The following is a 25,863-nucleotide window of genomic DNA, read 5'->3' on the forward strand; positions in this document are numbered from 1 at the left end:
GAGTCTGCTCACAGCTTGCTTGCAGCTGCATTACTGACTAAAGGAACTCACTCCTGGTAGTTAGCTAAGCCTAAACAGTAACACATATTTCAGTTTGTGCCTATTGGTTAGTAATTACCACATCGAAACTGCTCATGGAAATAGAGTATCTGAATTTTTAGTATGACTCTTGCTACAGTGTGAATACCCGGAAAGCTGAAATAAATCTTTCAATATGAGCTAATAAAACTTAGCACTTATGATCTTTTGATCCCTAAACATTACAAACATTAACAAATTAATTCTCACTACATCCCTACAAGGTAGGCTATTATTCCCATTTTGCAAATAGGAAACTTGAAAGAGAAGTTGAGTGAGGTCACCAGAGGCTATGAAGGGAATCATTCTCAAGCGCCAAAGTTAATTTTTTTTTGACCTAAGAACTTTGACAATCTCTTTAAAAGCTTTCCACTAAAAAACATGTGTTTTAAAAGCGATGAAAGAAATGCTATTGTCTGGAACTGGATGATTGTCATGAATCACCCACTGATAGACTATATGGCAGAGATTAAAACATTTCAAAGAAAGCAATCCCCTGCAGTATTACATGGGGTATGTACATGACTGCTTTTGTAGCTTCAAAACAGATTCCTCTTGGAAATGTATCTCAGCTTCCTGAGGTAGTTCCCTATTTATTGAAATTCACCAGCAGGTTGGAAAATACAGTAGAGTGACAAATGTAGTAAAATACAAGCCAGTCACCATAAAGCCTTTACTAATCCCATGATTAATAACTTTAAGGAAAGAAAACCATCCCTATTGCCGAGCACAAGAGAAGGATAAAATCATTCAACCTCAGGAACCACTGTGTGGCTTCAGGGATGCTTCTTCATCAGCTCAATGACTTTCACATACATGCGCTTAGCTGCATCAAGACCCCAGGTAAAATCTAGATGTTCCCATTCAGGAAAATGCTTGTGGTAAATGAGATTAGTAATTTGACCGAGTAATGCGGCCACGTCCTTTGGGTCTGCAAACAAGTCATGTCCACCACTCCAAACAGCAATGGGCATTTTCAGTTCTTCTATCTTGTATATAGGAGGGGTAGTCTGGCAAAAGGGGAAATGGATTAGAAATGAAAACCTGTAAAGCTACGCCAATTTTTTAACAAACAAATTCTGGAGAGACAGAGGCCTATTTTCTTGCTTTCACAATCTGCTAAAATAAAAATAGTAATAATAAAACCTGCTTTCTTGGTCCCTTTTTCATCCCGTTAATTGCAACAACCCTATTCCTGGATTTTTGCATAATACATGAATGAAAATTCTCCAGCAATTTGATATCTGGATTAGGGATAAACCTTAAAATTAGAGTGATCAATTTCAAAAGATTAATAACCATGCTTATCATACAGGTGTTAAAGTACATTGGTTCACGTTATACATTTTGTAAGAAAATATATTTGTATCATCTTAATATATCCTAACATTCTATTCACATTTTATAGGACTGCGATGCATTGAGAAAAATACAAACCATTTTATTTCTTATGCTCCATTTGTCCATAAACCAGACTGTTGCAGCTTATTGCTAATGAAAATGGGACATTTTAGACCCCTTTTGTTTATCCATAGGCTTTTCTTTGGTACTCACAATCACAGTACCTCACAAACCTTAATGAATTCATCTTCACAGCAATCCTATAAAGAAGTATTCTTATTAATCTCAATTTACCAATGGGAAACTGGAGCAGAGGGAGACATTAAGTGCATTGCTCAAGATCATACAGGAAATCTGTGAATTTGGGTCTCCTTAGTCTGAATCAATTGCCTTAACCACAGGATTGTCATTCCTCCCTGTAGTTTTACACACACACACACACACACACACACACACACACACACACACACACACACACACACACACACACACACACACACACACACACACACACACACCCCTCTTTTAAATTTACCTTTGGTAGCAAAGGATGTGTGCTTACATTGCTTTGGTTTTAAATGGTATATTTAGGAAGTATCATTGCCACAGCCAAAATGGATTCTTCACTTTCTGTTAAAAGATGCAGTATGCAAGGATAGCATCAAAAGACACTTCTATCTGGCAGGGTATTACCATCTTAGAGGATGAACCTCCTCACACAACTCAGGGCATGTGATTTCTGGGGATTTCCTTCAACTGAAAGACAATTCTGTCTTATTTGTTAACAATCAAAGCAAGTCTATTACATTTATTAAAGAATTGCCAAATCAGATGGGTGTTTTGTGAGTGAATGTAGTATGTCTGAGTGTTGCTGTATGCATACTTGATGCACTAGTTTCTCCATAACAATAATCCTCTCATCTCCGGGATTTTGTTTTGTTTTTTGAACCATCCTCTAATTTTGCCTTTCCCAATGAGACACTGCCAATAGTCTAGCAGCTACTAACAGGTCAGAGATTCATTCTTTTGCCTGTGACCATTCCCACTGGAAAATCCCACGAGAATTATCAAAGGATCATTTGGTAATAAATCTCCATCCATTTGTAATATTTGGTTATGTATCTTAACCTTTAATAATTGGACATGTCCACATATATGCATAAAATCACCTTTCTCCACAGTTTCACCCACAACTATCCAAACACAATCTATTTATATATACTTTTTAACCTCACTGATGTAAGGTACCATTGACACATCTTATAGAAATTTTCCTTTATAGTACTAAAAATTGAGGTTTCCAGTCCTCAATTTTTTTTATTTTTCTTCAAAGCTCACAGCATTTTTCAACAAGTATGTTAGTAAAGTATGTTAACCTACCTGATTGTATTTCTCCATGTTCTTTTCCTTAGAGCCATAGTCATAAGCTTGCAATTGCTTTGAATACAATACCTATTAATTATATAATATAAAGAGATATAACTATAGTGAAAGTCTGGATAGCTCAGGGGATAGAGAGCAGAATACAGCATCTTTCATCCTGTTAAAACTTTGAGCCAAATGTTGCTCTCACGTTGTTCTGGTGGTTAACTACCCTCACTTTTAGAAATGTGTACTTTACTTCTAACCCAAGTGTATCTCTCTTCAATTTCCAGCCATTGGATCATATTACACCTCTGTCCACTAGATTAAAGAGCCAACTGCTATCAGAATTCTCCTTCCTGTAAGTGAGATCAGAATCAGGCCCATTGTGTTTACCAGTCTTGGCTATTTTCAGTTAGTTAGATAGATATGTATGCAATCGGTATATTAACATTTATATTGCAGTAGTGCCTAGAGGCTAGCCAGCTCAGAGGCCCTTGGCGCTAAGAATTGTATAAGCATGTAGGAAGTTACAGCTGCTGTCCCCCACAGAGGGGCATATTTTGCATCTTAATCTAGAAAGAATGCAGGAAAACAATTTTTATCCTAAGGGTGGTGAACCAGCCATTTGTGATAATTGCTTGACTATTCTGGGCTCAGTTGAAATCAAGGAGACTACTCGCATAGTAAGGTACTACGACCCAATGAAATAAGGGTGGCAGAATCATGGCCTCTTTGATTAGGCAAGGTCATTAACAGTTTGTATTTCTATTTGGGAGACAAGATATGTAAGATGATTTTATCAAAATTCCTTTTACTGACCCATTTAAGTTCTTACTGACCTTATGGAGATTGTTTTAAAAGATTTTGCCATTTTTAAGAGAAAATTCAAGAAATTATCAGTCTGATTCTACAGCAACCTTGTTACCTCTTCCTTTTAGGTTTAAGGTTTAAATTCTGGTAATGTATATTAATGGCATTTCAGCTGACGTCAATTTTTAATGAAAAGCCAAAGATCACATAAGGAGCACTATACATTACATCTGAATTCTATTATTTGTAATAGAGGAAAACAAGGATATTTATTTGCAGTTTCAGATCAAAATTTTTAGAATGTGCCAGCTTTGTTCTATGCATAATGGGCTGGATCCTGCACCATTGATTTCCAACTGGTACACAATCAATCCTAGTCAGGTAATGATGAGAGCAGGGGTAAAAAATTTTAAAGCACCTAAGTGACTTAGGAACCCCAAGTCTCATTTTCACAAGTGATTTGGGGCCAGATTTTTACAGATATTTGAAATCAGTGGGAATTCGACACCTCGGACCTTAACACCTTCAAATTACATGGAATATGCTCTATTTTACTTATACAGCTTTCAAATAAAAATGTTTTCAACTATAAAAAAACTAAGCGTGCAAGCTCCTGACCCTAATGTCCAATTCCTAAATGCATAATGTGTCATGAAGAAATCTCAGTACCTGATATCAAGGGGTTAAGGCTTTTGTAAAAATTGTTGTGATAAACAACACTCTGTCTAGCAAAAGTAAATGATAATTTGTGATAAGACAAGTTGGGCAAGTCTCTAAGGCCTGGATCCACAAAGAAACTTGGGTGATGTAATGCCTAACTGTTAAGTTCCTAGAAAATCACTGGACCAACACCATGAACCACGTAGCCTGAGTTACGCGTCTTCTGCTCCTATGCAAGGAATGTGAGGAGCAGGCTTCTAAGAATGTGATCTACAAAAGCCAGTACATTAGCCAGGGAGCCGCCTAAGTTAGCCAATGGAAGATGCTGATGGAAGAGGTATGTTCTAAGCCCGGCTCCTCTCTCAGAGATAGATACCTAAATCCAGTCTATCTCTGCCTGCGATTCACAGCTGGGAAGCCACTGCCTGGAATCAGGTAGCTTAGGTGCCTAAGTCATTTCTTGTGAGAATGGTAGATGCCTGCTTTGTTCCACACCAAACCTAGCAGGTGGTGGTGCCCACTGTATAACTTTGGATAGGCGACTCACTTGCAATATGGGAGCCCCAGGTTCAGTCCCCCCCTCTGCCTGTGGGGGCAGGAGCATGTCAACGGGGTCTCCTACATCTCAGGAGGGTTCTCTAACCACTGAGTTATAAGATATCTAATGGGGGCTCCCTCAGTCTCTCCTGTTGAAGCTGTTCCACTATGGATAACTACTTAAAGACAAAGAGTCCTGTGGCACCTTTAAGACTAACAGATGTATTGGCGCATAAGCTTTCGTGGGTGAATACCCACTTCGTCAGACGCATGTAATGGAAATTTCCAGAGGCAGGTATAAATATGCAGGCAAGAATCAGGCTGGAGATAACGAGGTTAGTTCAATCAACCCACCAACCTTAAGCATATTCTCACCAGCAACCACACACCGCACCATAATAACTCTAAGTCAGGAACCAATCCATGCAACAAACCTCAATGCCAACTCTGCCCACATATCTACACCAGCAATTCCATCACAGGACCTAACCAGATCAGCTACAACATCACCGGTTCATTCACCTGCACGTCCACTAATGTTATATATGCCATCATGTGCCAGCAATGCCCCTCTGCTATGTACATTGGCCAAACTGGACAGTCACTACGTAAAAGGATAAATGGACACAAGTCAGATATCAGGAATGGCAATATACAAAAACCTGTAGGAGAACACTTCAACCTCCCTGGCCACACAATAGCAGATGTAAAGGTAGCCATCTTACAGCAAAAAAAACTTCAGGACCAGACTCCAAAGAGAAACTGCTGAGCTTCAGTTCATTTGCAAATTTGACACCATCAGATCAGGATTAAACAAAGACTGTGAATGGCTAGCCAACTACAAAAGCAGTTTCTCCTCCCTTGGTGTTCACACCTCAACTGCTAGCAGAGGATCTCACCCTCCCTGATTGAACTAACCTCATTATCTCCAGACTGATTCTTGCCTGCATATTTATACCTTCCTCTGGAAATTTCCATTACATTGCGTCTGACGAAGTGGGTATTCACCCACGAAAGCTTATGCTCCAATACATCTGTTAGTCTTAAAGGTGCCACAGGACTCTCTGTTGCTTTTTAAAGATCCAGACTAACACAGCTACCCCTCTGATACTTAAAGACAGGCACAAAGAGAGTGAGAATAACTCTGTAGCCTGGTGGTTAGAGCAAGCAGCTGTGGGGTGGGAGACCGAGGATCCACTCCTCCTGCTCCAATGACTTTCATGGGAAGAACTTCAACAGGAGAGATTGAGAGAGACCCACATCAGACTATCCCATTGCCCAGCCGTTAGAGCACTCTTCTGTTTAAAACCTTTCCCCCCCGATCAGGCCTGAGTGAATGTTCCAACCACTGAATTAGAAGGTGGGCTCTACCTCTTCACCCAGTTTTGGAACAGAACCTGATCCAACAGGCAGCCTCTGAGCTTGTCCACTGGATCAGGCCCTGCAGGCAAGACAGGTAGGTGAACATCTTCCCCATTTGTGGCTCACTCTGGAGCTTATATGGGAGATAGGCATCCGGGACCTAGAATGAGGAAGCCGCACGCATACCCAGAGACAGCAACATACGTGCATAGGGAACTTTCACACTGAAGACTTAGGTGCTGAGTGAGTTTAGACACCTACAAGGTCAGGCAGCAGCTAAGCAGGAGTTCTGTGGATCACAGAGGAGCCTAACATTGGGTCTTAGGCACCTACATACCTTTATGGATCTAGGCCTAGCACAGTAGCCCTGACTTTGTTTCAGAGTATCAAGTACACTTATACTACATAAAATACACAGCAGTTACAAGTCAAAAGCTGAGAAATACCTGGCGCCAATGTAAGATATTCTGTACAGATGTTCCAGCAGGCGAATGTCCGACGTACATAGCTAACCGACTCTGAAAAGAAAACATTTACTAATTGTTATCAATGTGGGATCCATTTGGTTAGACTCAGACTCATAGACTTTAAGGCCAAAAGGGACCATCATGATCATCTCGTCTGACCTCCTGCATGTTATTGGCTACAGAACCTCACCCACCCCACCCCTGTAATAGACCCAGAACCTCTGGCTCAGTTTCTGAAGTCCTCAAATCAGGGTTTAAAGACTTCAAGTTACAAGAGAATCCACCCACATTTACTCTAAGGGTTTGTCTATACTACCCGCCGGATCGGCAGGCAGTGATTGATCCAGCGGGGGTCGATTTATCGCGTCTAGACTAGACATGATAAATCGACCCGCGAGCGCTCTCCCGTTGACTCCTGTACTCCACCAGCGTGAGAGGCGCAGGCAGAGTCGACGGGGGAGCGGCAGCAGTCGACTCACCGCAGTGAAGACACCGCAGTGAGTAGATCTAAGTACGTCGATTTCAGCTACATTATTCCCGTAGCTGAAGTTGCGTAACTTAGATCGATCCCTCTCCCCCTCCCCACAGTGTGTAGACCAGGGCTAATTTATACCAGCAAGTGACCCATGCCATATGCTGCATTAAGAAGGCAAACCCCCACTCCCAGGTTTCTAAAGCTAGAAAGCACCAGTTTCACCACTGAATGAAAAAAGATGAGAACACGTTACCCTTAAAATATAAAAACAGGGAACTTATGAACAAGTCTACAAAATAATTGACTTAATGCTAAGAATTTACAGGTGGCATTTTGGCCACTAGAGGGAATCCCTGTTATGTGAAGTCACTATTACTGAATAAACACAGTTTCTGTGATAAAAATAATTTTAAATGAATATAAAAACTAGAGTTTTCAAAACAGGTACATGCCTGACCTCATAAAAAAATCCCATATACATATATATTTAATAACAAAGACTTAATTAACTATGTGTTTTACTTTTTCCACGAATAAGGAAGAAAAATAATTTTTATGTGTATATATTTTTTCTAGCTATATTAGTACACTCAAAGACAATTACTTAATATTGTGAGACAATAACTTATATTTTCCATCAAATTTGGTTCTGGATTGAGAGTCACATTACTGACATACCCAATGTCAGAAAAAGAATTAATTGTTTAACTTCACCATTTAGAAAGGCTAGCCCTTTCCTGATATGGCTGTTTTAAATCGCTATACCATCTTTCTGTGGTTAATTTTTTATATTGAACTTATGAAATGTTTTAGGTCAGAGACAGACCTTGGTAGGGTTTATTTTATAATTTGGCTTTAAGACACTACCATGATTCTGATTATTAGCCTTATGGCGAGAGAAAATTGTTTCATTCTTTACATGAGTTTAGTTACAGTAAACTTTGGAGGGCACAGTTTCTTCCTGCTTCCTTCAGAGCACAGTACATTTGCCCTCCCCCTGCCCCCATACAGCTCAGCTGGCTGGTATATGCAGGGATGGAGCATGGAACTATGGTTCCACCCACTCCGCACACCTCCTTAACTTCTAGCTCATGAAGGGAAGAAAGCATTGGGCATGCAGGCCCAGACACCTTCTTCTTACCCTTGTGCCTTACACACATGATCCAAGCAAGACTAAGATGCCACACGAGCAGAAGGGGATGGAGTGCTTCTTCCCCCCTCCTCCTCCTGCATGGTCACGTAGCCTGAGGGCAAGAATGAGCCCACGGATAGACAGGATAAAGGTAAAATGAATCTTAGATTAAGAAAAGAGAGCAAGTATTATGGACATGTCATTTACAGGTTAAAATTAGAGAATGGCCCAGTTGCCAAATTGGCTCTGGATCTTTAACACCTTGCAGTTGGTTAAGTGGTGTTCAGACCCAGGGGCTTGTATCAACCAGATAGGGACATTTGTGAAATCTGGATCCAGGATTGGATTCAGACGCTCACCCCAACTTGCTTTGGTAGGTTTGAACCTAGTGTTCTGGTTGATCCCATCACTAGTTAAAAGCCACCTTGGCATTGGTCAAAGTCACCAAGAAGCTCTTATTCCCTCAGAACATCACTGAGTTAGGCCAAGTACTAGGGATATATTTCCCACATGAAAGTAGCTATGTGCCATACACACAGGGCACAAACACTATTTACCTCCGAAATTATTTGAGCATTATTTGTTTTAAATAGTCTGGTCCATACTTACCGTATTTAAGTTTTGCTCATTACGCCCAGCCACAAAAGAGAGGAAACTTGCACAAAACTTATCCAGCTTGGTACACAATAGGGTAACAGGCTTTTTCAGATGTTCATTCTGAGGAAAGACTCCTTTAGTTCCTAATACAGTCTGAAAAGAAAATTATTCAGTAGTTGTCTCATTACAGTTCCATTTCATACAGATGTGTTGCCACCTTACTCTCGAATATGAGCTAAGTATTCAGAGCTTGATGAAACCCTCTGCCATTCTGTAATACTTCAGCCCTAATCCTGACCTTTCTTAGTTTATGGAGTGATAATCATGAAGGAAATTCTCTATCCATTCCCAAGTCAATGACCTCTGTTTCAGAATATATTTCAGTTGGTTGTAAGCCTGATTACAGAATATAGCAGTCTTCTTCATTGCCACTAACACTCACCATATACAAGCAAGCTAAGTATTACTCTGTATCCTCTCATTGCTCTAGTTCTAAAGGAGCATGTGAGACAGAGAGCCCTGGAGTCTGATGTTCTTTAGCCTCAGAACAGATACAGCACAAATCGTATACAAGCTTCTCTACTCTGCCCTAACCATATAATTAATCAGATAGAATTCCCAGAAAAAAATTATACTAAACTGGAGTTAAGGCTGAGAGCAATAATTTAAAGGTAAAAACATTTCAGAGATGTTGTAATTATCCCCAAAACAAGATTTTCAAGTCTAGGAAATTCAGAATTCAGGCTACACTTTAGAGAAATCCAAACATGTTAAGGTATAGCAATGCAAATTTAAGGCACACAAACTGCTCTGCCATGTAGTGATGCCATGCAATAACTATGTACACCTCTACCCCGATATAACGCGACCCGATATAACACGAATTTGGATATAATGCGGTAAAGCAGTGCTCCGGGGGGGGGGGGCTGCGCACTCCGGCAGATCAAAGCAAGTTCGATGTAACATGGTTTCACCTATAACGCGGTAAGAATTTTTGGCTCCCAAGCACAGTTATATCGGGGTAGAGGTGTATTTATAGTTCGTCCATAATAGTGTTTGTTTTCCCAGATTAGATTATATTGATTTTTAAGACACATTGTACAATTTTTGGGGTGGGGAGGTGGAGGAAATGGGACTTATAGTTTGTAAAGCTTGTTTATGGGATAATTACAGTATCCTTATAATGTTTTTACCTTAAGCTACTGATATGTCCTCTCAACATAACTCCAGTTTAACAAGTTTTTATCTAGGAATTTCCTTTGTTTTTTAAGTTGTTAAATATTTCACACATAAACACACACAGAAGAAAACCAAAGAAAATGTTATTATGTACATTTCTACCAATTTGAAGAATGAAGTATCAACCATAAATCTTTATTTTAACATTTAGGGCCAGATTCATTGATAGCCTCTAACTGCTTTTTCTCTGGAGCAGCAGAAAGCAGCCAGGGCATAATGGCCATTGTCATCCACACTGAGTTATCTACATTCCTCTGCATGCACACACCCACACTATTTCCCCTCCTCCTTTTGCTCCTCCTCCCCCGCCCATTCCTCTGCACACATACATCCCAGCTTCGTGTCATGCTGTGAAGTAGAAAATTAGTCAGCCTCTGCTAAAGGAGAAACTTTCAGTTAAGATGAATTATGGCAAAAAATGACCAATTATCCTAAAAAAGGTCTTCAAATGTAGCCAGTGTAGGGGATTTCAATAATTTTAACTATATGAGAAGTCTGAAGAGTTTGCATTATTCTGTTATTAAGATCATTTGGAAGAAAAGCAACCTGACTCAAATGCTACATTTCTTAAAGGACCACACAACCCCTTTTGATCCAAGTGGTTAGTAAAAATTTGGGAGGAGAAATTTATGATAGAGTCGAGGAACTTTGATGCAATCTAGTTTATTTACAAAGAATATGAAAAATTCTGTTTCTCTGAACACAAGAGAACCAAAACAGCAGGAGATAGTCTCCTTGCTCACAGCTGCAAGCCCCTCTTTGCCCATCACCCCCTCCAAAAACTCTTTCTAGACTTCTCTTGGGGCCACATGCTATGCTTGTCCAGGCTGTGTCTGGAGTGTCCTTCTCTATTTGTTTCTGTATGCTTCTCTGCTTCTCTCCCTCTCTCACAGACACACACACAAATTCAGACAATATCTGGCAACTTCAAATTCCTGAGTGGCTTTGGGTGTGTTTTGGGTAGAGCTCACTATTACTTCACAACAAAGCTTAACTGTTTCTATCATCTTAAATGATGCGGGGGACAGGGGACACTATAGCCACCAGCTTCAATGAGGTTATGAGATTTCAGTGATTTTTTAACTATCTGAGAAGTCTGAAGTGTCTGCATTATTCTATTAAGAACATTTGGGACAAAAAAATTAATTTTAAACCCAAAATTAAAGGATTTACTTTTAAATTCTCAGAAAATTCATACTGTATTCAAAAAATAAGAGCTGTCATTTTGAGGAGGATATTCTGCAGTCGTCATCTGTAGCAAAGTGGTTGAATTCCAGCTTTAAATTTAAATCTCAACTCAATCTTAACTACAGAACCACAACCAGCATTTCCATGATAGTCTTCAAGCCCACACCAGCGTTGTGATAGTGATTCCTTTGAAATCACTTCCAATCTGATAATTCTCAGGTTTGCTTTAAAAATATAGAACACTAGTATCCATTGAGTTAGTATTGTGACAGACCCAGATCAGTGGGGTACAGGAGTCTGGTAGAGGGCAAATATACTGGTTACTGGATGAGTAGTTTTCTGTTCCCTGAGTGACCAGAGCAGGGGCTGCACTAGAGTAATCAGGAACCTGCTAGAACCAGTTAAGGCAGGCAGGCTAATTAGGACACCTGGAGCCAATTAAGAAGAAACTGCTAGAATCAATTAAGGCAGGCTAATCAGGGCACCTGGGTTTTTAAAAAGGAGCTCACTTCAGTTTGTGGTGTGTGTGTGAGGAGCTGGGAGCAAGAGGCGCAAGGAGCTGAGAGAGTGTGCTGCTGGAGGACCGAGGAGCACAAGTGTTATCAGACACCAGGAGGAAGGTCCTGTGATGAGACTAAGGAAGGTGTTTGGAGGAGGCCATGGGGAAGTAGCCCAGGGAGTTGTAGCTGTCATGCAGCTGTTACAGGAGGCACTATAGACAGCTGCAGTCCACAGGGCCCTGGGCTGGAACCCGGAGTAGAGGGCGGGCCCGGGTTCCCCCCAAACCTCCCAATTGACCTGGACTGTGGGTTCTTCCAGAGGGGAAGGTCTCTGGGCTGTTCCCCAACCCACATGGTGAATCTCTGAGGCAAGAAAATCTGCCAATAAGCACAGGACCCACCAAGATAGAGGAGGAACTTTGTCACAGTATGTATGTACATGCTGGCCAAAGGGGGCAGTTCTCATGGGGCCCCAGGAACAGCTGTTCCTGTGTAACTTTTACCTCCCCCCATAAACAGGGAAATAGAATTCTAAATTGTCATGGCTGTAGGACTAGCTGCACCTCTGTCCCATGTCTGGTCTCTCTGGGTGCACCTTTCAGGTTTCAGGCCTCATGACTTTTTTCTGTCATGGGACATAATTTTATAATTCTCCCACTCTTAGACTTGGCCCTGGGCTACAGTCCTCTGCATATCAACCATGGGTATCCAGTGGTTCTGACTGGATTTGGGCACCTGCAATTCTTCCCTTCAGGAGTCTGTGATTAGTGATGTACAGTGACCAGCCTTCTTAGACAAAAGGATTTATTTATTTTGCAGTAGGAACAAGGCTTTTAGAGAAAAATGATTTTAAAACCATCTATAAGCATATCTATCTTACGTATAGGCTTGCCATCCTGGGATGATAAGTAGGCAGGCCAGGGTTCTGTGTCCCAGGGTCCCAGTAAGGTCCTTGTTCCCCTACCACTTCTCTCTTTAAAACTGCTATAGTTCTTTTGTTCTTCTAGGCTCAGAAGGTGATCGAAGTAAAATCCTCAGAGGCAATAGGATTGCAACTGTCTCCTAACAACTCTTGAGTGTTGGTTGAGGGGTGAATTGTCTTGAGCCATTCTTTTCTTTCCTGCCTGTTTTTCCACACAGACTCTTGTTGAGTTAAACCAATATAGTCATTCAGAAAACACCCCAATAAACAGGCCAACATGCAATATTCATAAATCATTGTAGAGCAGCTCCAAGTCCATCATAGAAATATTTGAATAACAAATATTCAGGGCCAGATTTTCAGCTGTGCTGAGTTTACTTTCCAGTTCCACCTAACTCTTCTAGCCCCTGACATGCCCCCCAGTAGAAAGGGAGCACGGGGTACACAGAAGCTCTGCACCACTCAAGGATTCCCGGAGGAATTCTTGGCTATTCCTTTCAGGCAGAGCAGATCAGGTGGAGTTGAAGCCAACAATCTGTCCCTATAGGTGGAGGACTGACATACCTTGAGAAGTGTTTCAGGAAGACAGGCAAACTTTATCGCAGGGCTTTTGGCAAATGTAATTGTGGCTACCGGCCCCAAGGCAAAGAACATTTTTATTCTTTGAGCCAAGTCTGGCCTAATGGAAAATGCTACAAAACCTGGGAAAATACAAATTATTTTGTATTATTACAAAGCAATCATTCATAATTAAAATAAATCGTTACCATGCAGCAAACTGAAGATTAAAAATTATAAGTAGCCTTTTATCTATTCAAATGCCATATAATCGTTCTCCAGGCCCACTGAAGTAGGACAAAAAGTAATGGGCTGAATCTGAAGCAATGGAGATTTAGGTTTGATATTAGGAAAAACTTCCTAACTATAAGGGTTGTTGAGCTCTGGAATAGGGTTCCTAGGGAGCTTGTGGAATATCTCCATCATTGGAGGTTCATAAGAACTGGTTGAACAAATACCTGTCAGGGATGATCTAGGTTTACTTGGTTCTGCCTCAGTGTAGGGGGCTGGACTTGATGACTTCTCAAGGTCCCTTACAGCCCTGTGATTCTATATTATCACAGCAAAATGTTCATCCTCAATCTCCATTTAGTCTTCATTGGGAAAAATTAAGTTTTGGGGTATTGTTCAGATGGATTCAGGTGGCCATGAGTCAGGTTATAGTTTCAACTCATTTTGATGTAGAACCAAATTTTCTATTAACCAGATTTCTTGATGATTCCAGAATCTTTCCTATCAAGTTTCCAAAATTCCCATAAAATATTTTCTGAGTTTTATGATGCTCAGTTTCTAAAGCACTATGTATAGGGTTGTAAATTTACAATAGTACTGTAATATAATTCTCAGGAGGTTTGGATTTGCATTTGATTTTTTTTACATTTAACCCTTAGAGCAGAGACCCTACCTATATAACTTGCAGATTATTTAATTGTCCACATACAAAACTATCTTTAAAAGACTATTAAAACTGTGACTTAAATTCACAAGGGCAGGCAAATGTTCAGATAAAAAAGAAACACACTATACTGTGAGTACTCACAATTCCACAGTGTTTTAAAGAGCAATTAAAATGGCCTTAACAATGCCTATGTATAGAAGATGTATAATACTATTTGTATTCTAAGGCTGGGATTTTCAAAGGTGCCTAGAATCATACAATATCAGGGTTAGAAGGGACCTAAGGAGGCCATCCAGTCCAACCCCCTGCTCAAAGCAGGACCAATCCCCAGACAGATTTTTACCCTAGTTCCCTAAATGGCCCCCTCAAGGACTGAACTCATAATCCTGGGTTTAGCAGGCTAATGCTCAAACCACTGAGCTATCCCTCTGCCTAAGGGAGTTAAGCACCCAACTCCTGTTTATGCCATTGAAAATCCCAGCCTAAATGTATGTTTTATCATTTTTGTCTTAAGATCCTAAGAATGTTCTTACTGGAGGAGGAAAAGGGGAAAGGGATATTATGCAAAGAAGTGGTAACACACTTCCTGCTCCCAACCACCCCCTTTTTTTTTTGTTTTTTTTTTGGTCTTTTCCCCAACTATTTTCCTTTTTTCAAATGGCAATGGTGCAACATGGCATACAAGCCTATATCCCCCATCCCACTGTCACCAATAGATCCTATGGGTAAACCAGGAACCCTCAAGCGACTGTAAATGAATCATGTCCCTCATTGCATTCATATACTAGGGACTGAGTTGACTTTCTGTACTGATGGTATGCACAGTAAACAATTTGTAAATATTGATTTAGTGGCTATAGTACCAGCAATTTGTTTTTAAATAGCAGACCAAGCACACAACACCAAGCACACAAAATCCTGCATCAGGCCCCACTAAAATAAAAAGATTGGCTTGAAATTAAATAATGTTTAGGTTCTTTTTATTTGCCTTCTGTTGTTTGAGCCGCAAGAGGTTGTGTTTTTGATCCTTTCTCCAAAACATGAGGGTTAGAAAAGTACTTTTTTTTTTTTTTTTTTAAATTAAATCATGAAAGCTGAGCTTCTCGTATAATAGCATTGACTCCAGGAGCTGGCAACAAATATTGTGAGACTAGTGATAAATTCGCAGGAGCTGGCAAAATTAGAATAAGCAAAGACACCAGGCAAGCTTTCACAGTGACCACCTGCTAAATAATAGGTTTTGATATCAACAAACCTTACCAAGGAAGTCTAAAAGGATGTCAGGAACCAATTTGTTTGCTTAGTTCAGACAAACAAAAATTGTTCTGAGAAAAGTTATCCAAACATTGACAATTTCAGTTTAGAAAGTATTTCTACCTTTAACTTTTAAGCTAGGGAGAAAAGGAGTTAATAACCGAAGTCCACATCCTGCTTTCACTATCCTGTGGGGATGTAAATAGGATGCTATGGTACACCAGCTTGCATTCCTTCACGTACCTAACGTTGTGCCTTCTGAATGGGCAACATAGTACAGCTCCTTTTGTCCCGTTTTATTCATGGCAAAGTAGAGAGCTGCTGGAATGTCATATTTACCCATCTCATCAAAACTACAGAGATGAAACACAAAAGGCTTACATGCATTAATTACAATAGTCCCAACTACATTAGAATGCGCATTAGTAAATCTCAAGTTTGTTAGCTAAGTAAAACAGGAACTGTTCAATTATTAAGTCAAACCATTTAGAAGTTTGGGTTCTTTGCCTCACTTCAGAAAGTAAGGCAGCTCTGTCTCCAGAGATCAAGGCAGAAGCATGTCTGCTCAGGAGACCTAAGATTAGTGGGATGTGCCAGAGCACAAAGCCATGGGCCTTTCCCCATGCCTATGAGGAGCTACAGACAGGAAAACCCTTCAGTCTCATAGCAGTTCTGATACTTGGACTCTGAATAGGTGTTTTTTCCCCTCATTTGCTGCATTGCCATTGGTTGCCCATGCCACTTTATCCTGACTCTCTCCTATCACTGCAGCCCTTCAGCTGCCCAATCTCACTATCACTGTCCAGTATGCTTATCTTCCTTTTCGTCGTCCTCCCCTAACTCACCTCAGTATCCGCCTCCCTTTAACCACACCCTTCCCTTACTCCTTCAATCCCTCCCCACCATTCATCTCCCACACTTCAGCCCCTGGGCATTTTTATCATCTTGTCCACCCTGCTTATCATTGTAGGCCACCTCCCACGCCTTGGGTCACTACCAATCTGGGCTAGGTATGAACTAATAATGTGAAATGGAAAGACTCCCCTATCCCATTATCTATCCCCCAGCCCAGCCAGTCTCCAAGGAACCAGCCAGTTCCATTTTTGGTAGTTCTCAATAATTCACTCTACCTGAACTCCCAGAACTTCTGTTGGTCAGGTTTAAGTGTCTTGTGTTTTATAGACCAAGTGTTCCCTCTGCTGTTTCCCATCCAAACATCAAAGCCAGCATCTGCTAGCACGAAGCCCAGGCTGTTGTTGTCCAGGTTTGAAATCCAGTGGGTAGCATCTCCTAGGAGTGGATGTTGCAAAAACACTACTGGCTTTTGCCCTGAAAAGGAAGAACATTTTATTAGGGCATGGCAGTAGCTACACAGAGGTGAAGGTTGCGTTACAGCGTTTGCTTTAACAGGTTGTTAAAGTCTCATTGAAATGACAAAAACCAAAACATAGACTAGAAATGGAGCACGACTGGGTTTTTCATGCTGTTTTGATGAAAAATGAATCGATAGAGAAAGAATAAGAGCTCAACATCACCTCTTTTGGCAATTCCCCACTGGACTGTGCCACTTTTTATACCCCTTTTGCAAGAAATCTAAAGCCCTGGGATCTGCTCTTTGCCCACATTGTTACTCCTCATGTGCGGATTCCAAGAATAGGAGTTATACATCAGTACTTTCTGTCTATGTATATTTTAGAGCTTTTGAATCAGAATGGCAATGTGTGTGTTTGTGTGACTTACAGAGAGGCAACAAAACAAATGCAAGAGCCTCTCCCCAAATATACCTGTAAATCTAGGGGAAAGGTCCTTGAGGGGGGCAAGAGGAGACCTGGGGTTCAAATCTCATCTATTCATAGTAATGTAGAACTGGAAGGGACCTTGAGTCCAGTCCCCTGCCTTCATAGCAAGACCAAGTACCATCCCTGACAGATTATTTTGTCCCAGATCCTTAAATGGCCCCCTGAAGGATTGAACTCACTACCCTGGGTTTAGCAGGCCAATGCTCAAACCACTGAGCTATTCCCCCCCCCCCCCATCTAAGTGTGGGTGAAATTCCTGTGTGTCACTGGGTGGCTGGCTCCTATAAATGAGCTATGCTGGAATTTCTGGTTACAGAGCAATTTCATGTTGTTTGTGTAATAAACCAGCTCCCAGGAGGTGCTATTGAGGCAAGAGAGCCTGTCATGGAGTTCTTGGGGTATCTGAAAGGAGAAACTGAGGCAGGCTGACCTGGATTGCTGAAGGGCACATGAGGTAGGGCTGCCCTTTCACACTATGCCACAAATCCCAAATTAGAAGCCAGTTAGGAAGGAGTCTGGAGATCTAGAACCCAGATCTCTAATTAACGTGACAAACCCAACTGCATCACACTGTCACTCAGAGTGACTAAACCAGTTTGGATTATCTTTTCTCCAACTTCTGTAAACCACAGACCTTTCCCCAAAGCCAGGGATAGAACACAGGAGGCTACTGCTGACTAGTAAATAGTTATGTAAATCATTGGGAAAGTGTGTGTCAAGTCCTCCTCCACTGGTTGGTCTCCAAAAGGTGGGGCAGTTACTGCTGGAGCTCAACAGTAAAGGTCTAAAATAGGGATTGGAAGGCCTAACCCTTCAGACCCTGCTGCTGATCTATGTGGGAGGATGGCATTGTTGCATGTAAATCACACAGCGAAAAGATCTCTTTAAAATAGATCTTTGTACTGGAAAATGTGAGTAATCTGTAAATTAAAGTGTGACTCACCAACTGAAATGTGTATGTTGTCACACACTTTGCTTGTGTAACCCATTGCTCAGTGTGTCCTCTGTGACTTTCTGGACCCAGTCCATAGAGCAGTGGTCACCAACCTGTCGATCGCGATCTCCGACGGCACAGCGGGGCTGCCACTAAGGCAAGCTCCACGCCTGCCCGGGCCCCACACCGCTCCTGGAAGCAGCCAGCACGGACCCGGGGGCATGGGTCTCCCTCTGTGCGCTGCTCCTGCCTGCAAGCATTGCTCCCGCAGCTCCCATTGGCCAGGAACAAGGAGCTGTGGCCAATGGGAGCTGGGGGGGGGCAGTGCTTGCAGAGAGGGGCAGCATGTGGAGCCAGGTGCTGCCCGCACCCTCCCTCCCCCCCCCCAGGGCCGCAGGGGCGCGTTGGCCCCTTCCGGGAGTGGCATGGGGCTGGTGTAGGCCAGGAGCCTGCCTTAGCGGCAGTCATGCTGCACCACCAACCAGGAGCCACCAGAGGTAAGTGCTGCCCAGCAGGAGGCTGCACCCCAAGCCCCAGCCCTGAGCCTCCTCCCCAGAGCCAGCACCCTGAACCCCCTCCTGCATCCCAACCCCCTGCCCGAGGCTCAGCCCAAAGCTCCCTCTCAGACTGTGAACCCCTCGGTCCCAGCCCAAAGCCCACACCCCCTACCCCAGCCCGGTGAAAGTGAGTGAGGGTGGGGGAGAGCGAGTGACGGAGGGTGGGGGATGGAGTGAGTGGGGCAGGACTTTGGGGAAAGGGCAGAGTAGATACTAGGTTGCCTTTAAATTCAAAAAGTAATCTCGGGCATAAAAAGGTTGGAGACCACTGCCATAGAGAATGCAAGTCTGTGCTAGCTCTCAGCTTTACTCTTTAGTACAAGCTAAAGACTCATGCTTTTAGGTCATCAGTTCTATCGCAAGTGCTGGTCAAGATGGTGGCTATATCCCTTATTAGCATGTTTGAAGGTTGAAAAATATGCTTTGTGGTGGCAAAGAAATGAGCAGACCCGCTGCTGCAGCTACTTGTGGCTGTGTCCAGTTTCCAGAAGTCCAAGAGAGATTATGGAGTATTTTGGGAATTGAGTGATGAGAGAGACTCCTTCACTGAGGTTCCTTCCAGCTGACAGGTTATTTCATCACTGCTAAACATGGAGGCTTATTCTTGGTGTACTTATGCTGACTGACCTTGGCAGTATTCAGGCAGAATAACTTTCCAATTGCATGGAATGCGTGACTATCAGGTGTGCTGAACTGCTGATATAAAAGCACACGAGGTGACCATTAAGGTTTTATGCTTGAGGAAGCTGGGGGATGTTGTAATTTTTGGAATCTGTTGGAGAAGGAAGTGAAAGCCTCATGGAGTGCTGGAGTCTATTACACACACGGTAGGCAATAGGAAGGTGAAAAGCAAGGTATGTGCATTTCCCTTCCTATTTCCATTCTTGAGAAGTTTTCGGTCGAAGGAGCGTGTTCTGCTGCAACCTTAACTGCCACTAAACAGAATTTTTGTTTGCAAATTTAACTAGAGCTTAAGTAACATGACACTCTGGCAGGTGTTACCTGGTGATGCTGACTCTTGGATAGACATGCAGTGTTGTTTTTAGTTTTGGTTATGTATAATTTTTGTGTCGCAACTAGAGCTGGTCAAAAAACGGAATTTCCATTCCGTGCAAAATTCTGAACAAATTTCATTCTATTTCAGAACAAAAAAACAGAATTTCCAAATCTTCTGAAAGTAAATCTGAAAAAAAAATGTTTTAAAGTAATCCAGATATTTTTGAAAGAAATTGAGCTTGCAAGCCCAATCTCCAAGACTCTTGGCTCAGCCATGGCTCTCAGGGCTTCTAGGCTCCCTAGTCCTCCCTAGTCTTGCTTGGGCTTCCACGCTCCCAACTCCACAGCAGAGAACCTGAAAGATCTGAGAGCCTCCACCTCCATGGCATGGAACCAGGGCTCCCAAGCTTCCAATTATGTGGCAGGGAGCCTGAAAGCCCTGGGATATTCCACATAGCCAGGATGACCCAGAGCCATGGAACCTGGACAACCAGGCTCTCCAGAAGCCCACCACATGAATCCAGTACAGTTTGCCGTAATTGAAAACCATGAAACACGCAGCTGCATACACTCGAGTGCAAATTAGGGGACTGTTTTTAGAAACTTGGCCCACCAACCCTTCCTTACTTCATACAAGTAAATCATACCTGTGTTCCCACGGTTCTTCCCACCAGGAATTCTGTTAAGGCTAAGGATATATCCATCTTCTGTTGTAACGTCATATTCCTCACTGGGGTATCCATGGTACCTGATAATTTCAGTCTGCAGGGAGCCAAATAAAGGCTTGTTTATATATATATATATCCATTTTTCACATCGTGTGCACTGAGGTCTCTTGGAGGAAACATTGGTCCCAATCCACATGTCCACTTGAGCTGTTGCTCAACACAGGAGGGACAGGGAGAAAGTGCCACCTTTTTGCTCTTCCAGTTCCCAGGGCTGCTGGGGACTAGTTCATTTCCCCAGGATTCTAATTATGCTAGCTGGTAACGGCCCGAAAGCGATCACTGAAGCACAGCAAAGCTCGGAGCCCTCCCTTTAACCCTGGGGGAAAGAGATGGCAAGGAAGGGCTGTTGATGCAATATGCTGTAACACCACAATAGAAGGGCAACTGTGATTCACCTGGGTAGTGCAGCCTCTACATCAGTGGTCACCAACCGATCGATCGCAATCGACTGGTCGATCCTAGAGGATCTCCCAGTCGATCACGATCTCCGGTGGTACAGCCAGGGCCGGCTCTAGGTTTTTTGCTGCCCCAAGCAAAAACTTTTTTGGCTGCCCCCCACCCCAGCCCTGGGCTCTCCCTCCCCCCCCCCAACTGCACCCTCCTGCCACCCCAGCCCTGGGTCACTGGTAACTCGCTCCCAGGGCAGGTCATTCAGCAGGAATTTTGGATGTGCACAGAACACAGACAGGATTGGTTCCCATATGGTTACAGAACTGCAGTAAAGTGGAACAATTTTCAGCTTGTGTGACTGGAGGATAGCTGGATGCATATTATAAGACTGTCCCACATAAATGAGGAAAAGTTGAGGTGCCTTTATTATTCTTTTGTTCCATTCTTTGTTTCTATGGGGAATGCACTATCACGGTATTCCTTTTAAACAAATAAAACTAAAACTTAAAAAAAAAAAAAAAAAAAAAAGCAATGGCTGTTGAAAATAGCAATTCCAGTCCTAATAACCACTAGGAAGCATTTCTTGCTCAATTTATTCTATTTTTTCTACAGCAAGTTACAGTGGATCAGTATATTTGATTTGGGGGAAATGAAGTAACAGCTGCCCAAATTGAGCTTGAGCACTCCTGAATTTTGAGGGTGTTAAAATCTGGAAGGCAGATGCTAGATTCCCTTTCTGAATATTAGCTATATCTGAAAAGGAAAAGTCAATTTCTGCTTCCATGGCTCAGAAGTGGAAATCCTCCTAAGTGCCTGGTACTGTATCTAAAGCTGCCCAGGTCCAGAGCCTCCCCTCCCTTACTTTTCGTTTTAAATTCTAGTGGGAGCCACATACCTCCCTTGCTAGTCTTCAGATAGAGAGGTGCACCATCCATTTAGTCCCCCCAATTCCTTCTTTGGGGGAGAGCCCAGGGCTGGGGCGGCAGGAGGTGCAGGGGGGGGGGAGAAGAGCCCAGGGCTGGGGGAGCAGGGGAGTGCAGGTGGGGGCCAGAGCTGGGGCTGCAGGGGGTGTGGGCGGGGGAGAGCCCAGAGCTGGGGTGGCAGGAGGTGCGGATGGGGGCCAGAGCTGGGGCGGCCGGTGATGCGGGGGGTGAGGGGGAAGAGCCCAGGGCTGGGGCGGCAGGAGGTGTGGGTGGGGTGAGAGCCCAGAGCTGGGGCGGCAGGGGGTGCGGGTCGGGGGGGAAAGCCCAGGGCTGGGGCAACAGGGGGGTGCGGGTTGGGGGGGAGAGCCCAGGGCTGGGGCAGCAAGGGGGCGTGTGGGGGGGAAGAGCCCAGGACTGGGGCAATACAGGGGTGCACGAGGGGGGGGGGGCAAAAAACCTAGAGCTGTCTCTGTTCCTACCATTCACAATAAGCTGCAGATTTCAGTTCCATATTCCTTCCCCCACCCTTTCCTGTTGCTAGTGGCCAAGGGAATGCTGTGAAATGTAGTTCTTTCCCTGCTCCAGGGCTGGCTCTATAGGCAGGGAGCTAACCAAGGAACTACAGCTCCCAGGGCCCCCTGTTGGTTCTCAGCTCCCATGCTGGATTCTTGCGCCCCTTGCAAATCTGCCGCCCCAAGCAACTGCTTGCTTTGCTGGTGCCTAGAGCCGGCCCTGGGTACAGCGGAGCTGCTGCTAAGGCAGGCTCCCTGTCTGCTCCGGCCCCACACTGATCCTGGAAGTGGCCAGAGTGGGAGCCTGCCTTAGCTGCAGCCACGCTGCACCACCAACCGGGAGCCACCAGAGGTAAGTGCTGCCTGGCAGGATGCCGCATCCCAACCCCCAGCCCTGAGCCCCCTCCCTGAGCACCCTGAACCCCCTCCTGCACCCCAAGCCCCAGCCCTGAGCCCCCTCCTGGAGCCAGGACCCTGTACCTCCTCCTGCACCCCAACACTCTGCCCCAGCCCAGAGCCCCCTCCTGCACCCAAACTCCTTCCCAGAGCTGCACCCCTCACCCCCTCTTGCACCTCAACCCCCTGCCCCAGGCTCAGCCCAGAGCCCCCTCCCATGCTGCAAACCCATCAGCCACAGCCCAGAGCCCACACCCCCTCCCGAACCCCAACCCCCTACCCCAGCCCGGTGAAAGTGTGTGGGGGGGGAGAGCGAGTGACGGAGAGATGGGGGGATGGAGTGGGTGGGGCAGGGCTTTGGGGAAGGAGGGATCTCAGGGAAGGGGCGGGGTAGATCCTGGCTTGCCCTTAAATTCAAAAAGTGATCTTGGGCGTAAAAAATTGGAGACCACTGCTCTAGACTACATAGAGTCAGATTTCAATGCTGCATCCCTAAAAATTACGAAGAATTACAATCTGTTCTACACTTAATATCTAGGATTAGACCATCAGTTAAATTCAAACATTGAAATCAAGAAAATATTGATTATATATATCTACTGTATTTTAGATTTTTCAGGAGTAGTCATCACCATAGCGCTGGTATCTAAGTACTAAATGGATTAGGGAGTTGGCTAAGGATTAAACGATATAGCTGGTTGAATAGAATTGGATTAATATGTTCTTTTCTGATTAATTTCACCCTTTTGGACATCTGAATAGTTGAATCCTTTTTGTGGTATTTGCTCAGCGCCAGAGATGGTCCAATACTAGTCTCTAATATATTTCGATTATTTATGAAATTGGTCAAGTGATATATTCACCAGATACTTTTTTTCTACTATTTGACTGTATCTATTGAATATTCAGCAATCTATTAGCAGAAATGCTTTTCAGTGCCGGGCTTATTTTCAAAAAATGCCATGTTAGCTGGATTTGTGGGAAAAGAGCCAAGAAAATGTATAGTAAAAAAAAGTGAATAGGGTAATAGCCTGACTCGTAGACAATTCATTCCCTCTTCATTCATAACCCTCTTGAAAAATGAGAGAAGATCAGTTTCCCTGGATGCTGGGAAGCAACATATTACTTTTAAAATGAGACAAGCAGCACAACATAGATATATTTGTCTTGTTATGCAAGCTTTCTATATAGCTTTAGGAGCTTAGTGTTAAAGACGCTCCCTTAATGCTACAGTGCATAATAATACTTTTGCAAGAAATGCATGGGCTTTTAACTTGAAAAATAATGTAACAACTTACTCATAAAACTGTCCCCTTTAACCTGGAACAATTTAAAAATGATCCAGACAGCAGGTTTGTAGTTGAAGGTAGCCTGTATTGTCAGAAACCAGTTTTTGAGGGAAGATATTTAACTTCCTAGATGCTGTAGTGAGCATCCATGTTGTTACAGGGGAAGGGTTTAATTTATTTTAGATTGGAAAATAGTCTCCACTGGGGATCTGGCTGTCTGGCAGTCAAAATCCCCAAGGCCAAGTATGGAGGTCCTGAAATTCCTTTCCTGTCCCAGTGTACCAGGCATCTCCTCTCAGTCAAATCCCTTCTCAGCCCCCTGCAATTCCCACAAATACCAACCCTTGTCAGAGGAAGCTATCATCACCACCAGGGCTGGCTTTAGGACCTGCGGGGCCCGATTCGAATACCCGGCGGCGGTCCGGGTCTTCGGCAGGACTTCGGCGGCGGAGGGTCCTTCACTCGGCTCCAGGTCTTCCGCGGCACTGAAGGACCCTCTCCCCCTCCCTGCCGCCAAAATGCTGCCGAAGACCCGGAGTGGACCCCCCGCCGCCGAAAACCCACCGAAGACCCGGAGCGGACCCCCCGCCGCCAAAGTGCCACCGAAGACCCGGAGCGGACCGCTGCCGGGTGAGTAAAAAAAAATTAAAAAGGCACCTAAGGCGTGGGGCCCTCTTCGGCGCAGGTGTGGGGCCCTCTTAGGCGCGGGGCCCAATTCCGGGGAATCGGCCTAAAGCCAGCCCTGATCACCACAGTATTAACACCCTCTAAATAACTCTGACGGTGGCTTACAGCAGCATATATTTGTTCATATACATGGAGAGACTCCCACTGATTTCAGTAGGAACTGGATCAGGCCTTAAGCGCACTGCTCATAGACGATGTGAATCAGTGGCAGAGCTGGGTACAGAATTCAGGAGTCTTGACTCCCAGTGCCCTAAAGCAACTACTTACCTGTCTTTTCAGCCAAAGGTGAGGTGGTAGCAGCACCAATCTAACATGCTGTCTTATTATGTGATTTTATGCAAGGTACATCTACTGGACACATGACCATAGTTTGTATTCATTGTGAACTGGACTTGAATAAAATTAATTTGGCACGCAGACCATTATCAGTGATGTTGTATTAGTAATAATGCAATCCATACTTTAAATAGAGAGAAAATTACATAACTTACAACATTCATAAAGCATTCTGGATCCACAGTAATCTTCTTTAGCATTTCTTCTCCATGTTTAATGTTCCATCTTATGAGTTCTTCTGAATATCTAATTCCTTGGAACAAATATGCCAACATAATAAACAGCTGCATCTTAGGCCTGTGTGAAACAATTCATTTATCGATTAATAGGAATTCTATGAACATACTGTATCTCTCTGCTTTAAAAAAAATGGTACTATTTACTTTTATAGCAAGAAAAAAGCCAAGAGTCTGATCTAGAAGTAAATACCCTAACCCTAACCCAACCTCCTGCCCTGCCCAGCGCAGAATTTGAACGAGTGAAAAAACCTAATTGCCCACTGCTTACCTGTGGGAATGCTCTGAAGGGCTCTGGCCCAAGTGGACAGGGATCCATGCCTCCTGGCCATTTATTGCTCAGCCTCAGCCGCCCAGTCCCGCTTAGCTGGCCCTGGCCCTGAGGACAGGACAGCATAGGGTGCCTGCTGCCACAAGTGATCCAGCCCTCCCTGCAGCACACTGACTGACTGCACACATAGCATAAGGTTGGCTGGCCTACCTGCGTCTTTGTCTAGCCCTCCCACCTCCTACTTTGAAAAGGGATGATGGGGTGGGGCCCTGCTCCCCCCCCCCTTTCTGGCAACTTGCTCTAGCATCACACAGTGGGAGGAGGAGTTGTCCAATAAAGTCCCAAACTGAAATTCTCCTATGATCCAGGAGGAGTGAATACTGCCTGAATGAAGCATAAAGGTTTTGAAATGGTAAAAAACACTTT

General features: G+C 43.7%; 1 protein-coding gene across 1 annotated transcript; it reads right to left on the reverse strand.

Moving 5' to 3' along the window:
* Positions 1–854: 854 nt before the first annotated feature.
* Positions 855–25,253, reverse strand: LOC135880909 (lysosomal acid lipase/cholesteryl ester hydrolase-like). The gene is made up of 9 exons (XM_065407296.1): positions 25,086–25,253; positions 20,317–20,431; positions 16,514–16,712; positions 15,627–15,736; positions 13,238–13,374; positions 8,837–8,977; positions 6,600–6,671; positions 2,800–2,871; positions 855–1,088 (listed from the first exon to the last, which is right to left on the reverse strand). Exons 1-9 carry the CDS (start codon positions 25,218–25,220, stop codon positions 855–857), a joined length of 1,215 nt encoding a protein of 404 aa, XP_065263368.1. The 5' UTR covers positions 25,221–25,253.
* Positions 25,254–25,863: the final 610 nt, after the last annotated feature.

This window comes from Emys orbicularis, chromosome 7, assembly GCF_028017835.1.
Source record: "Emys orbicularis isolate rEmyOrb1 chromosome 7, rEmyOrb1.hap1, whole genome shotgun sequence".
Taxonomy (NCBI): Eukaryota; Metazoa; Chordata; order Testudines; family Emydidae; genus Emys; species Emys orbicularis.

Coding starts and splice junctions, on each gene's coding strand:
- LOC135880909 (XM_065407296.1), bottom strand. CDS start 25,220: ATGCAGCTGTTTATTATGTTGGCATATTTGTTCCAAGGAATTAGATAT. Junction 15,737..16,513: donor CAGAAGTTCTGGGAGTTCAG/GTAGAGTGAATT, acceptor TCATCTCTGTAG/TTTTGATGAGATGGGTAAAT. Junction 6,672..8,836: donor ATGAGCAAAACTTAAATACG/GTAAGTATGGAC, acceptor TTTTCTTTTCAG/AGTCGGTTAGCTATGTACGT.